The sequence below is a fragment of the Monodelphis domestica genome, chromosome 4 (assembly GCF_027887165.1).
Source record: "Monodelphis domestica isolate mMonDom1 chromosome 4, mMonDom1.pri, whole genome shotgun sequence".
Lineage (NCBI taxonomy): Eukaryota > Metazoa > Chordata > Mammalia > Didelphimorphia > Didelphidae > Monodelphis > Monodelphis domestica.
The window spans coordinates 421,019,370-421,035,229 of record NC_077230.1 but is presented as its reverse complement, the minus strand read 5'-3'; the positions used below and the strand labels follow the sequence as shown (position 1 = coordinate 421,035,229).

General features: G+C 38.3%; 1 protein-coding gene across 1 annotated transcript in view; it reads right to left on the bottom strand.

Annotated features, from left to right (window-relative positions):
* Positions 1 to 771: 771 nt before the first annotated feature.
* LOC100010032 (zinc finger protein OZF-like) overlaps positions 772 to 15,860 on the bottom strand; it is a 41,968-nt gene continuing 26,879 nt past the window's right edge. The window contains exon 2 of the mRNA XM_016422298.2: positions 772 to 5,251. Within this exon, the coding sequence (XP_016277784.1) occupies positions 3,993 to 5,251 (1,259 nt within the window). The 3' untranslated portion in view covers positions 772 to 3,992. The remainder of the gene's footprint in view (positions 5,252 to 15,860) is intronic.

The following is a 15,860-nucleotide window of genomic DNA, read 5'->3' as shown; positions in this document are numbered from 1 at the left end:
GAGATGATTCCTTTTAAGAATAGATATTCCTAATTAATAAAAAAAGAATTATCAATCTAGATCAGGAAGGGAGACATTCCATAGCCTCTGAAATCATCCTTTTTGCAAATTAAATCTTTCTGTATTAAAAAGAAGCAAGAAGACACTGAAGGAAACCAGTAGCTATAAGTGGAAACCAGAGTCAGATATAGCAATAGAATGATACAAACAAAATTGAATCAGTTATTTTCTACCAGAAATTAACTTTTAGCAATTCTTAGGACCTTTGATAAAATTCACTTGTGGAAGGATCTGGTTCCATTTTTTGTTTGTTTCCTTTGCTACTTCATTTATAACTTGTTCAATTTCTTCTTCAGAGATGGAATTATTCAAATTCTTTTTTTCTAATTAAGTTAATTTGCATGTTTCATGTTTTTGTAAAAATTTATTTATGTTGTGTATGTTGTTGGTTTTATTCACATGTGGGTGGGCAACAGTCTTTCTAATTATATATTATTTCTTCATTTGTTGTGAATTTTCAAATATTTTTGATATGGTTAATTTGGATTTTTCTTTTTTAAAAAATTAGATTAGCTAATTGTTCATTCATTTCATTTAGTCATTAATCATTCCCCCACGTTCCCACTAAAAGTTGGGGCCAAAAGTTTCCATTGCTCAGCAGCCAAACAGACAACAGATATGATGTAATAGGACTAATATATATATATATATATATGTATATATATATATATATATAAAACCCTTACCTTCCATCTTGGAGTCAATACTGTGTATTGGCTCCAAGACAGAAGAGTGGTAAGGGCTAGGCAATGGGGGTCAAGTGACTTGCCCAGGGTCACACAGCTGGGAAGTGTCTGAGGCCAGATTTGAACCTAGGACCTCCCATCTCTAGGACTGGCTCTCAATCCACTGTGCTACCCAGCTGCCCCCTAGGACTAATATTTTTAAACTTTTCCCTGATATAGTTTTTCTCCCCTCAAACCATGGCAAGTCTCTGGCCCTTCCTCCTTGAACCATGGATTGGATTTTCCTAAAAGGAAGAAAATCTGTTCATTAAACTAGGAGATTTTAAACATACACTCCTGCAAGCACCCTAAATTCCTATTTCTTCAATCTACTTAATTCCCATAATGCCATTATACCTCAGCTACACATAGAGACAGTCTTACCATTGAGTTTATCTCCCACAAATATTCCACTATCATGTTCTTGGACTTCAAAATCCTTTTTCATATTATACTAATTCTATTTCCCTTGTGACCTTGTCACCTCAAAACTTGACTCCTTCCCCAGGCTACCACTCCTGTACTGATCATATTGTCCTCCCTTGCTTATCTAATACCTTGGTTAGCTACATCAGTTCTACTCCATCATCTACATCCTTCGCCTTCACAACTGGATTCCTTCCATCATCCTCTTTGTGCCTTTGTTCTAGGATGAGCAGATTCCAGGATCACTGGTATTTTTGGGTTCCCTGAGGGTTCTGCCTGGGAAGGTTTGGCTGGAGGAATTTTACTGCTCAAAAGTCTATTAAGGAGATAATGATCTTGGAGGAATGATTGACAGAAGTGCTTCAGAGAAGAACGGAAGGGTTGGACTATGAAGGATTTGTAAACACATATGCACAAAGTTGAGTTCAACCTCTCCTTATACATTGTCTCCTTCCTTCCCTGCTGTCTCCAAACACATTCAGAACTCCCATATTCTTTTTTAAACCCTACTTTCTGTCCTGGAATCAATAGTAAGTATTGGTTCCAAGGCAAAAGAGCTGTGATGGCTAGGCAATGATAATTAAGTGAGTTGCCCAGTGTCACATAGCTAGGAAGTGTTTGAGGTCACATTTGAACCCAGGACTTCCTGTCTCTAGACCTGGCTCTCAATCTGCCTCCTGAACCCCTATATTCTTCTCCCTTTTGCATTCAAACTCTTACAAAATCACTAAATTAATGGATAAGCATTAATAAAAATACTTGCAAAGTAGTTCTACTTATACTCACTACCTCCATTTTCTCACCTTCCAACCATTTGCAATATGATTTCTATATCTTGATAAATTCTAAATTGTTTTGCCTAGTCTTCATCCTGAAAAGCTTTGTAATTATTGCAATGTTGAACACACTCTTTCTCCCATGGATTCTCTCCTACTTCAATTTTCTTCAGAGGATTTCTTTGTGATTCTGCTCCTAACAGTCTGACATCTCATTTTTACATAGTGGATCTTCATCTGTGTCCTAACCTCAAAGTATGCTGTCCTCCAGAATCCTGCCCTCTGCTCTCTCTTGTTTAATGCTTCTCTTAGTGATTTCCTTGGCTAATACAGGATTTCCTATCATCTCTGCACTGATGACTCCTAGATCTATATATCCACTCTTTCCTGAGCCCATGTTCTGCACTTCCATCTTCCTTGGCAACATTTCATATTGGAAACATCTTAAACTCAACATGTCCTACTCTGACTGCACTATCTTTCCCCCCTAAATCCATCTCATCTCTTAACTTCCATATTTCATGGAGGGCATCATCATTCTTTTAATTGCCTAGAATCACTTGTTACAAGAAATCTTATCTAAGAAGTCACTATCAGAGTGAAGAATAATATTAGTGAGACATAGATGAAAATGAAATAAGTAGTTATTACCTGAAAAAGGAATTTCCTCAACCCAGTCAATACATATGAAGAAAATGCCAGAAAGCAAATTGAATTCATTAATCATAGCAATAAATGTATATTCTTGAATATACTCATTAAATGAAAAAGAGTTACAGAATGAATTAAGGAAAAAGTCATTATAGGAAAAATATCTGAAGCACAAACACTAAACTAAATTTATGTATGACTAGTTTTCTCCTCTATGGATCCTCTGATATTAGGTAAGGCTTGTATTGTGTAACAACGGCAAGGCAAGGAGCATTTATTAAAGATTTACTGTTTGTCAGGCTCAGTGATGAGAATGGACAATATATATACAAGCAGAAATACTTCCCTTAAAGTGCTTACATTCTAATTGGGAGACAATACATGACAGTGGTTTGGAAGGTGGAGTGGTAGAAAGAGGCACAAGGACCCATGCAAGGGTTTTTTTGTATTTTAATCTACAAAGTCAGAAAAGCATGAAGGAGGAGAAGAAAAAGTTTGACCATTCTGGTACCCTTCCCCAAATAGAAGCTTGGAGAAGAATTCACCAGTAGGAGAAGGGAGTCAGAATCAGAAAGAAAGAGTCAAGGAGAAAAGGACAGAAAAGATATTTCAAGTTGAAGAGATTCTAGGTACTGAGGGAGATTCCATGTTGAGGCTAAAACTAAGGCATGGTATTGAAATCCGGACAGCCAAATGAAAAACTGGGAAGAGAGTATCTTGGGGGCAAGGCTTGGAAAGTCTTCAAATGTTCATTACATTTCTATGAATTAAATCCAGTATGAGTTGACATCTTCCTCTTTGCCTTATAAGCAGTCTCAGTTCTCATGAAGGATTAACAGGAAGGTCCAACTGGTTCCCCCTGAGATCTAAATTTCCTTTTCCCTACAAAAATCTTCCTCCTTTCTTAAATGGCTCTTTCTCTCTTCTACTTCTGACAATGCTTCAAATTCCAGTCCCTTCCCAGAGAGCATCTACATTTCCTTTTCCACTCAGACCCTCAAAACCACTCCCCCATTCGTAATTAGGATGGGCAGCCATTTTTGGACAAAAATCCAGATTCTTGCTAAGAAGTGATGGGCATTGCTATTGAACTTATACTTGATTCCTTAATATTTTGTGCCTTTCCCTTCCATTTTGCAGCTGGTTGAATTAACATGTCGTCTTCCCAAATTAGGTTAGAAGCATTTTGAGAATAGGGACTGTCTTATTACCTGAATACTCAGTAATTAACCCAGCACTTGGCACATAGTGAATTCCTAACAAATGCTTTTTTATTCTTCAATTTCCAATATTACATATATATACTGGTTGAAGTGCCACTGATGACTTTCCTACACTAATTATATTAAAAAGGCTATTCTCCAATATGAATCTCTTCCTGCTTAATATCACAAGAAGGATGTCCTGTATTTTTTACAATATGCTTCTCTCCAAAATGAGTCTTCTGATGTACAACAAGGTTTGAACTCCGACTGAAGGCTTTCCCACATTCATTGCATTTATAAGGCTTCTCTCCAGTATGAATCATCTTATGCCTAATAAGAAGTGAACTCTGAATGAAAGCTTTCCCACATTCATCACATTTATAAGGTTTCTCTCCGGTATGAATTCTGTGATGTTTAAAAAGATCTGAGCTTTGAGTGAAGGCTTTCCCACATTCTTTACATTTATAAGGCTTCTCTCCAGTATGAATCTTCTGATGTACAATAAGGTTTGAGCTTTGAATGAAGGATTTCCCACACTCATGACATATATAAGACTTCTCGCCAGTATGAATTATCTGATGTATAATAAGAGTTGAGCTTTCACTGAAGCCTTTCCCACATTCTTCACATTTATAAGGCTTCTCTCCATTATGGATTCTGTGGTGCTTTAGAAGCGTTGAGTATTGAGTGAAGGCTTTCCCACATTCATCACATTTATAAGGTTTCTCTCCAGTGTGAATTCTCTGGTGTTTAACAAGGGTCGAATTTTGAGTGAAGGATTTCCCACATTCATTGCATTTATAAGGCTTCTCTCCAATATGAGTCTTTTGATGTACAATAAGATTGGAGCTCTGACTAAAGGCTTTCCCACACTCATTACATTTATAAGGCTTCTCTCCAGTATGAATCCTTTGGTGCATAACAAGTGTGGAGTTTTGAGTGAAAGCTTTCCCACATTCATTACATTTATAAGGCTTCTCCTTAGTATGAATTCTCTGATGTAAAATGAGAGTTGAGCTCTCCATGAAGGCTTTCCCACATTCATCACATTTATAAGGCTTCTCTCCAGTATGGATCTTCTGATGTCGAATAATTCTTGACTTGCGAGTGAATGTTTTCCCACATTCTTTACATTTATAGAGCTTCTCAACCTTATGATCTTTGTGATGTTCAGAAAAGTTTGAATCTTGACTGGAGTCTTCCTCCCATTCCTCATCTTGATTAATTTTGTCTTCACTTTGAATCTTCTGGTGATTGCTCCTTTTTCTCAAATTCCACTTATGTTTTACCTCTGGAGTCTTTTCCTGGCTCTCACTTTCTCCACAAGGAGAACAGCTATTATCAGCCTTTGAGTCTTCTCCAGGAATATTCTCCTTTGGAGCTGCCTCTGTCTTTATGTTTTCCAAGTCTGAAAAACAGTAATATAAAGTACAAATGTTACCAGTGCTCTGAACTTTGAGAAAAGAAACTGGATAGGAAGTAATGCAACTGAAATTGGTTCCCAGAAAAAGGGAGTATATCATACAAACATTTTTTGAAACCTCTGTGAAATATTATCCTCCTAAGTGGGGAATAAATGAACGGATGAAGATGAGATTTAGATCAAGCTAAAAATGAAAAAGAACATACAATTTTGAGAAGCAAGCAGAGATGTGTGTGAACATCATTGACTCTGAAATACAAATGACTTTCAGGGCAAATATTTTGACCCATCAAGACTTGATTTTTAATTTTTTAAAATGAGTTTTAAGATCTATCTTGTAAAAGTTATAGCAGGATGATATAACTACCAGTGACTTTGATACTAATTAATGTATCATTTAAAAGACAATCAAGGACCAAGTCCCAGGCCTTTCCTTTTTGGAGAATACTCTAATCCTCCATGGTATTTAATATGCTATGGATCCTTCTGGAAGATGCCCTCTGGTCTCTGATTAGAGCTGTTAAAAATTATTTAATAGGTACTGTACACATAGCTAAGCTATTGTTGCTGTTATTTAAGCTCTGTGTTCTTTTATCATTTAAAAATTTTCTATTAACTTGCTACAAGTATGGCACTAAGGCCATTCACTCAGTCTTTGGCTGGTCAAATGCAGGCTTCAGCTTCTGGTGGCCAAAGGTGGGGATGTGGAGAAATGTAAGACTGTGGAGTTTAGATATTAAAAATATGCAAAACAGACATCACCGTATAAGGTTTAATTGTAATGAAATAAAATGTAAAATTCCAAGAACAGAAGCTAAACAGAAGTAAACAGCTCTGATAAGAATTGGTCCCAGACAAAACCCAACCAAGATATCCTGACCAGTAAAGGAACTCCAGACTTGTGAACCCTAATCTTGAGACTAATAATCTCTGAATTCTAGACCTTCCCTTTTGGTTGATTCTTCAAAAGCATCTGGACAATTATCCAAACTTCCTTATCAAAGAAGAGTTCTTTATAACATAAATTAAATCTCACCTCTATTGGCCTGCTCTGAGATGACCCAATCCCCTCTTCTTTTCTCACAAAGCTCTATCATTTTTTTTAATCCTTACCTTCCATCTTAGAAGCAACATTGTGAATTGGTTCTAAGGCAGAAGAGTGATAAGGGCTGGGCAATGGGGGTCAAGTGACTTGCCCAGGGTCACCCAGCTAGGAAGTATCTGAGGTCAAATTTGAACCCAGGACCTCCCATCTCTGGACCTGGCTCTCAATCCACTGAGCCACCCAGCTGCCCCCTTCAAATGGAGTTTCTGGGTAGGAACTCACTGGAAAGAAGAGGAGAGAGGTCACAGTTGGGAGCTGAAGGGACTAATCCTCTCTAGTGTTCTAGACCTCTTCAGGAACCAAGATGTCTGCTCTCTCTTAAATAAAAGCTTGGATTACTACAATGTTTTGTGTGACAGTTTATGATTTTAAAAGGAAAATGAATTATAATTTTCAACATCTCCTTCTTGGTTCCTCTAGAAATATTGAAAAATAATTGATAGTACATGGAAGGTCAAGACCAAGAGGTCCTTTCTTAAGAAAACGGGTAAAGGGCAGAAATCAATCTTTGAACAAGGGTTATTTTTTTAAAAAACATTATTTTCTCCATTCTCTGAATGGATTGAGCTACCACCCATCTAGAAGCACTGCCCTGGCCTCCATTTAGAAGAGTTTAAAGTATTGATCAGAAGGAGCAGACATCTTGGTTCCTGAAGAAGTCTAGAACACCAGAGAGGATTAGTCCCTTCGGCTCCCAACAGTGGCCTCTCTCCTCTTCTTTCCAGTGAGTTCCTACCCAGAAACTCCATTTGAGGAAGTAGCCAGCCAGCCATGGGGATGGCAAATCTAGTCCACCCTGTGATTCCAGGCTACCTTTCTACCTGGCCCCTTTGTGTATGCCCCTGCTCTCCTTATTTTTCAGCACACTTTTTACATGGAGACTTTCTTCCTTAGAACTTAAACTCGTTCAGGGCCAAAAATGTCTTTCTTTCTGTTTATATTTGTATTCCCGGTGCATAGAACTTGTGTATTCCCATGCCTGGCATGAAGTAAGCACTTAAATGCTTTGTTAATGTATCTGTCAAGGGAAGAACTGATTAATGACTGACTTTTTGGAATGTTAACCCCAAAATGTATTTTAACATTATAATATTTTTCAAGTTCTTATTTACTATAAATGTTATTCCAAATATTTGTGGATAGAAGGAAATGTCTGAAGGCATGGGGGTTGGGGGTAGCATAGACCACGTCCATTTGGATAGTTCACTTTCATGTAGAAATAACTTTAATTGGGGGCAGCTGGGTAGCTCAGTGGATTGAGAGCCAGGCCTAGAGATGGGAGGTCCTGGGTTCAAATCTGGCCTCAGATACTTCCCAGCTGTGTGACCCTGGGCAAGTCACTTGACCCCCATTGCCTAGCCCTTACCACTCTTCTGCCTTGGAGCCAATACACAGTATTGACTCCAAGATGGAAGGTGAGGGTTTAAAAAAAAGAAATAACTTTAATTAAGAATATTGGCTTTAAAAATTGTTTCTAACAGACTTGTGCCTAAATACAGAGTACAGGATAGATCCACATCCATATATATATATATGTATATACATTATATGTATATGCTTTTTGCATATATAACTTTATAGTAAAAAAAGAAAAGAGCTCTTAGTCTACTTCTTTTGGTCTGTCAATAAACATTTATTAAGTACCGACTGTGTGCCAGGCACTGTACTAAGTGTTAGAGATACGCAGTGGCAAAAGACGGTCCTTGCTCTCAAAGGATGCACAGTCTAATGAGACCAGAAGCAAACAAATATGTAGAAACAAGCTATATAAAAGATAAATAAGAAATCAATGGCAAGGAAAGGCAGCAGACTTAAGAGGGGTTCAGATAAGAATTCCTTTAGAAGATGGGATTTTAGTAAGAACTTTCAGAAAGTTAAGGAAGCCAGTGGGTAGAAATGGAGAGAGACAGACAGACAGACAGACAGAGACAGAGACAGAGACAGAGTCAGAGACAGAGAGACAGAGACAGAGACAGAGTCAGAGACAGAGAGACAGAGTCAGAGACAAAGAGAGAGGCAGAGAATTTCAAGTATGGGTAACAGGAAGAGAAAATACAAAAGCAAAGAGGTTGGTTGTCCTGTTTTCAAGAGCAAAGAGGCCATTGTTAATGGATCAAAGAGTATGTGGTCAGAGTAAGATATAGCAATAGTGGAAAGGTAGGAAGGGGGTTGGTTGTAAAGGACTTGGCATCCTAAACAGGGAATTTCATATTTGATGCTTGGGAAGTTCGACTCCTGGTACCAGTTAATTGTAATAAAAATAATATTTAACATCTTCGTAACAGTTTTTCGTTTTGCCAGTGTTTTCCATAGCATGATGATGGGTGCACACACTGATGAAGGCACCATGAAGAAAGAGATCCTTATTTAACAAGTGAGGAATAGAGAGAGGTTCGCAGAGTTTGAGGGGCGGAGGTAAGCCAATAATATATAACTGTTACATGGCACTTTTCCCCTCTCCCAGCAGAATTGAGGGAGGATGGTCATTGGCATCCTCCAGCCCAATTTATTGATTTCTTCAGCCAATGAACATTCTTTCTCTCCCAGCCCCACAATAAATGTCTGGATATCTGAATGAGGAAGAGACAGAAGTGTAGAGGAAGGACCCTAAAGGAAACACTCTATAGGATATTATTGCAATCATTCTGTCCCGGGGGCTCTCATGGCTTTTGCTTTTGTGGAATGGACATCCCAGTGACTTGCATGTTCAATGACAGAGCATGATATTGGGTCAACAAAGTGATTCACATATTTTTCTCGTGGACTAGTGACATCCTGGGGCACCCAGGGGATGGATGTAGATAGAAAAGTGAGGAGGACCAAGGACAGGACCCTGAGAGACATCCACAACAAATTGTCATGGCATGAATGAGGATTAAGTAAAGATGATTGAAGGGAAGGGAGAGAGGGAACAAGGATTTATTAAGCATGTACTGTATGTCAAAGACAGGATAAGTAAGCCCTCTTGCAGACATCATCCTATTTGACACAACAAGGCTGAGGGTTAAGCATTATTATGATCCTCATTTACAGGTGAAGAAACTGAGGTATACAGAGTTCAAGTGACTTGCCCATAGTCACTGGTTACAATGAGTAAATAGATGAGATCAGATTTGAACTCAGTCTTCTAGACTCCATGCCTGGCCCTCTATTAACATGGTAAAACCTAGTAATTAACAACCATGTGAATCACAAAGTGATTAATAAAATTTTCTAGTAGATTCTTTAAATCATGGGGCAGCCATGAAATGGAGTAGAGAAAAGTATGGAGGAATAAGGACAGAACTCTCAGAGATATTCACAATAAAGTGTCATGATATGGATGAAGATGAGCTACTTTTCTTTTTTTAACTCCTAATTTCTGTCTTAGAATCACTACTAAGTATTTGGTTTCAAGGCAGAAAAGTGATAAGAGCTAGATATTTTGGGCTGAATGATTTGTTCAGGGTCATACAGTTAGGAAGTGTCTGAGGCCACATTTGAACCCAGGTCCTTTTATCTCTATATCTGGTTCCTAGCTCCTGTTTTTTAAGAGTGATGAGTCACTGGGCAGGTAGGTGGCTCAGTGGATAAAAAGCCATACCTATACATGGAGGTCTTGGGTTCAAATTTGACCTCAGATACTTCCTAACCATGTGACCCTGGGCAAGTTGCTTAACCCCAATTGCCTAGCCATTACTATTCTTCTGCCTTGAAACTAAATACTTAGTATTGATTCTAAGGTTTGTGAATTAAGAATGGAGTCCACTATTACCTTCGATTGGGGAATGGCTGAACAAATTGTGGTATCTGATGGTGATGGAATACTATTGTGCTAAAAGGAATAATGAACTGGAGGGATTCCATGTGAACTGGAACAACCTCCAGGAACTGATGAAGAGTGAAAGGAACAGAACCAGGAGAACATTGTACACAGAGACGGATACACTGTGGCACAATTGAATGTAATGGACTTCTCTACTAGCAGCAATGCTATGATCCAGGACAATTCTGAAAGACTTATGAGGATGAATGCAATTCACATCCAGAGAAAGAACGGTGGGAGTAGAAATGCAGAAGAAAAACAATTGCTTGATCATATGGGCCGATAGGGATATGATTGGGAATATAGACTCTAAACAGTCACCCTATTGCAAATATTAGTAAAATGGCAATAGGTCTTGATCAATGATACATGTAAAACCCAGTGGAATTGCTCATTGGCTATGGGAAAGGGGAGGGAGGAAGTGAGGGAAAGAACATGAATCATGTAACCATGGAAAAATATCCTTAAATAAATAAATAAATAGGGGGCAGCTGGGTAGCTCAGTGGATTGAGAGCCAGGCCTAGAGATGGGAGGTCCTAGGTTCAAATCTGGCCTCAGACACTTCCCAGCTGTGTGACCCTGGGCAAGTCACTTGACCCCCATTGCCCAGCCCTTACCACTCTTCTGCCTTGGAGCCAATACACAGTATTGACTTCAAGACGGAAGGTAAGGGTTTAAAAAAAAATAAATGAACAAACAAACAAACAAACAAAAAGAATGGAGTCCACTGCCAATTTCCCAGAGAGGTAAAGAATGTAGAATGAAAATTTTTTTTGTTTTTGTTAATTTTAAGAAAAATTTTTTGTTTTTGTTAATTTTCGCTACAAAATTTAGAATTTCCCTACAAGTGTTCATCTTAGAATTGTTAATTATGAGATCATTTGAATGGTATAATGTCACTTGAGGAGAGAACTCAAGCAAGATGGTGGAGGGTTCAGAAAAGCCACTACATCACAGAAATGGAGATTTGGAAGGGACCTGAGCAGTTTTCAAGCACAAACAGGGCCAGAGATGAACCTCCATTGTAACATACCCAAGAAATGATCATCTAGCCTCTAACAGAAAACTTCTAAAGAGAATCCCATCATCTTTTCAGGGAGTCCATTCCATTCTCCTTAGAACTGTGACAAATTTTAGGAAGTTTATTTTGAAGCAATCTTCCATCTGTCCCTTTGCAAATCCCATTCGTGTTCCATGGTTCTGTCCTCTGCGGCCATCTATAACAAATATAAACTTTTCTCCATGTGGTAGTCTTTCCAATATGGAATCCAGCCCTTACTTACCCATCAAGCTTTGCTATAGGCCCTAAATCTTTGCTTCCTTCAAACAGGCCCTTCAGAATCTTGGCTGTCCTCTTCTGGACCCTCTAGCTTATGAGTGTCCCTTCTATGCATGGAGCCCAATATCCAGAAGAGTTCTAACAAGGGCAGAAGTCATGAGCTTGTGATCCCTATTTCTAGGAGCTGGGGCCCCCTCTCCATCAGCCCCAGGGGGCAATAAAATTTGGGGTTAGTTTTTCAACCTTATGCCTACTTATGAGCTTATAGTTCTAGATATTTGGAAGAATCATTGCTGCCTTTGATCATCCGTTCAGTTGCCCCCAATTCTCAAGAAAGTGTCGATTTTTTTTGTATTTAGACTTTAGGTATTCATACCCTGTAGTCAGTATCTTCCCAGAATTATGCCATCATCATTGAAAGTACTCTGTATGCCTTCATCGAAGTCATCAGGAGAAAAGTCCAACAACAATGAAAAAGGAAAGAAGAGTGCATGTTTTTTCCAGATACAAAAATGAAGAAGATGTCTAGATTGAAATATAGCCTAGAACCTGAAGCATTTTAGGAGGGAACCAGAGAAAATCCACAAGGAAACATAGTTTTGAAATATATGATGATTTTATCATTTGAGTATTGGAGGTTCTGATGGGAAAAATTTGGGACCTTCCTTGTGAAAGCAGGAGGGTGGCCAACTCCTAGATATTGGAGATTATCTCTGGGAGAGGACTGGCGAGTTCAGATTGAAACTTAGTCCCAGCAGATCATTTCTGTTGCTTTATTTTATATACTGAGACTTTGCTGGAGTTTTTATTTCAATTCTTTTAGTCAACTCTGTAGGGTTTTCTTTGCTTTTCTGTTTCTTTTAAATCCTTACAGTCTGTCGTAGTATCAGTTCTAAGACAGGAGAGTGGCAAGGTCTAGGCAATGGGGGGGTTAAGTAACTTGCCCAGAGTCATGCAGCTGAGAAGTATCTGAGATGAGATTTGAATTCAGGTCCTCCTGATGCCAGGCCTGGTGTTCTATCCTTTGTGCTCTCTAGCTTTTTAAGGTTTTCTAAGCAAATAATCATATCCCCTGTAAAAATCAATAATTTTGTTTTCTATTTACCTATACTTATTCCCTTGATAGATACGGCTATGTAGTACAATAGATAGAGTGCTGGGCATGGAGTCTGGAAGGACTGAGTTTTGAATCCAATTTTAGACACTATGTGATGCTTGGAAAGTAATTTGAAGCTGCTTGCCTCAGTTTCTTCAACTGTACAGATGAGCTGGAGAAGGAAATGGCAAACTGCTCTAAGTGGGGCCATGAAGCATCAGATAGGACTGAAAATGACTAAGCAACAACAACAAATCCCTTAATTTCTTTCGCAAGCATTCCTACCATTATTTTGAATAGCAATGGTGATCCTGGACATTTTCATCAAAAGATTTTCCCACATCTATTAGTATAACATGATTTCTGTTTTGTTTTTATTATTATGGTTAATTTTGTTTATTGTTTTACTAATATTGAACTAACCCTGCATTCCTGGTCTAAATTTAGCCTGGTCAGATTGAATGATCATTTACATATTTTGCTATAGTCTCCTAACTATCATATTACTTAAAATGTTTGTGCCAATTTTCCTTAGGAATATTGGTTTATCATATTCTTTCTCTGTTTTGATTCTCCTGGGAATAGCATCAAGATTATATTTGTAACACAGAAGGAATTTAGGAGGTGTCAGAGGTTGATAACGTGGAGCCCATCTAAGATAAAGATCTGAGTGCCATCCATCAAGAGGTTGATACTCAGAGTCTGTCTGAGAACGAGCCCAAGTGCCCTTTCCCTCCCCTTCTTTAGGTCTTTCATAGTTATACATGTTGTTGCTGACCATTCCATAAACCCTGGATGGTGCTTAAATCATAATCTTACCCCAAGTGCCTATCTATATTTCTTAGAACCATTATCCTGCCCTAATTCCTGGGATCCTTATCCTGCACCAGGTGTCATATCTGCCATCCTTGTTGTACTTTCCCAAGGACGCCTCAGAGGAGTGCTGTCATTTTCTGTGATCTGTACCTTTAAAAGATGTTAGCAGTTTGCTAACATATAATTATAACTTGTACTTGTTTTGCAGTCAGCATGGCGAGACTCTTCTGACTCCAACCTTTGTATTCTCTCATTATTTTCCCTCACCCTTCCCTGGGGAACTCTGGTCCAAGTCCTGCCCCCCTGAAGAGACAAGGAAGACCTTTTCTTTTCCATTTTTTCAAACAACTCATATAATATTGAAATTGTCCTTTAAATGTCCAATGGAACTTGTTTGTAAAACCATCTGCATGTGTTTTTTTCCCCTTTTGGAAGCTTATTTATGGCTTCTTCCATTTATTTTTCTAGGATAGGATTACTTAAGACTTTTATTTCCTGGTCTATCAATCTAGGTAGTTTATATTCATTTTGTAAATATTCATTTTAGACTACTAATTTTGTATATGGTAGTAGTCTCTCAGTAACCGAGGATGACGATTGTCTTTGTGCGCTTTCATCTGTGATGTAGATGAGTGTGCACAAAGACACTTGTGCATGAAGGAGATTTAAGTGGAAAAGCTGATGCACAGAGACAGTCCCACTCTCTCGGAGTTGGAAGCCTGGGTCCAGTGGCACGAAAAGTCATTACATCTGGAGACTTCCTCAGCTGCATTGGATGGCCATGTTGTTTTTTGTGCTCCAACATGCCCTAAGCACTCTACAGTGCTTTGCTGCGTCGCCCTCTCAGCCGTTGAACCTTCTTATTGGTTTCTTCCGTCTGTTCAGCCGAAGCAGTCTTCACATGCTGGGTGAGCAAAGCCTTAGTTCACCAGGGGTCTACGACCCAATGGCTACCCTCACAAGGTTTAGCCGGCCTGTTGAAGCCATTGATTTTGTATATAATCTGGTGGAAAAATTCCTAATAATTTATTTTATTTTCTCATCATTGTTTATTCATCTTTTTAATTTTTTATATTAATAGTTTGGTTTTCTAAATTTTTAAAATTTAGAATTTTTAAATTTAATCCACAAATGATACCCATTTTATTAGTGTTTTCAAAGAGGAAACACCTAGTTGTTTTTTATTTGTTTTTTATATGTGTTTATTAAATCAATTTTTTCCCTTTCAACATTTTTCATCTTTAGATTTCTAGCATTTTTATTTTGGTGTTAAGTAGGGAGTTTTTAATTTGTTGGTTTTCTAGGTTTTTTTTTCAGTTGCATGAGCATTTGCTGTTTTATTCTTTCTCTCTTTATTTTTATTAACAAAAGTGTTTAGAGTTATAAGTTTGCCCCTAAATTCTGCATTGGTGCCAATCCCCAAATGTTCATATATTGTTACATAGTTGTCATTACCTCTAGGGAAATTATAGTTTGTTTTATAAAATGATTTGTCCGTTGATCCTCCTGCTTTTTAGTATACAGATAATTTTTGATCCTTGATTCCAAGAAATAAAGAGCCTGAATAGAATTTTAGAAATGTTACAGATGACAGACCTCTGAAGAATACTGAATGGGAATAGAAAATATTATCCCTGTTTCTCAACTCCAAGTAGCACTTTTTCAAAAAACTGATCATTAATTAGGACGTAGAAACTTTGCAAACAAGTACAGAAGAGTAGAAATGTAGTAGAACATGATGCCACAAAAATCATATTTAATAGAGGACCTTTGAATCAAGGAAGACACTAACCTCATGTCCCGCCTGACTCCTGGCATCCAGAAGATTGTTCTCTGGTCTGAACCATGTTAGAGGGATTCAGAAAAGGGATGTCACAAAAGGGAGCATAAAATTGGACTGGGGAGAGGAAGTGGCTCTCTTTTGCCTCTAAATCAAGGCAAGAGAATGTGACTAGGTGAACACTGGCACACATGTAGCAGCTGGCTTTGGGAAGATACCTGGATGGGCAAGCACCAGCTAGGGGAGGAGGCTTGTGAAGGCACCAGTCAGTCACATGTGGTTGTGCTTTTTCCTTGCTTGACCTGCTTTTTAAATTATTTAATAAATGCATATAAATTAGGATACAGTCTCCAGGGAATTTTAATCTTAATACATATTAAGGAGGAGAACAGGATCAGTCATGCAAAGGCTTCAAGGAAGTCAAAGAGAATGATGATTGAGAAAACTGTCGTTGGATTTGGCAATAAATTATTAGTAACTTTGGAGAGAGCAGCATCTGCAGTGGAATAATAAAGTCCGAAGCTGGATGGTGATGGGTGGAGAAGAGAGCAAGAGGAGAGAGAGAGAGTTCGGGCACTTATTTTAGATGCCTTTTCAAGAACAGAAGATGATAGTGGTGATGGAAGTGATACAGAAGATGATAGTGGATATGGAAGATCAAGTGAGGCTTCTCTTTTTTTAGGAAGGGGAGACATGGACTTGTTTCTAGGCA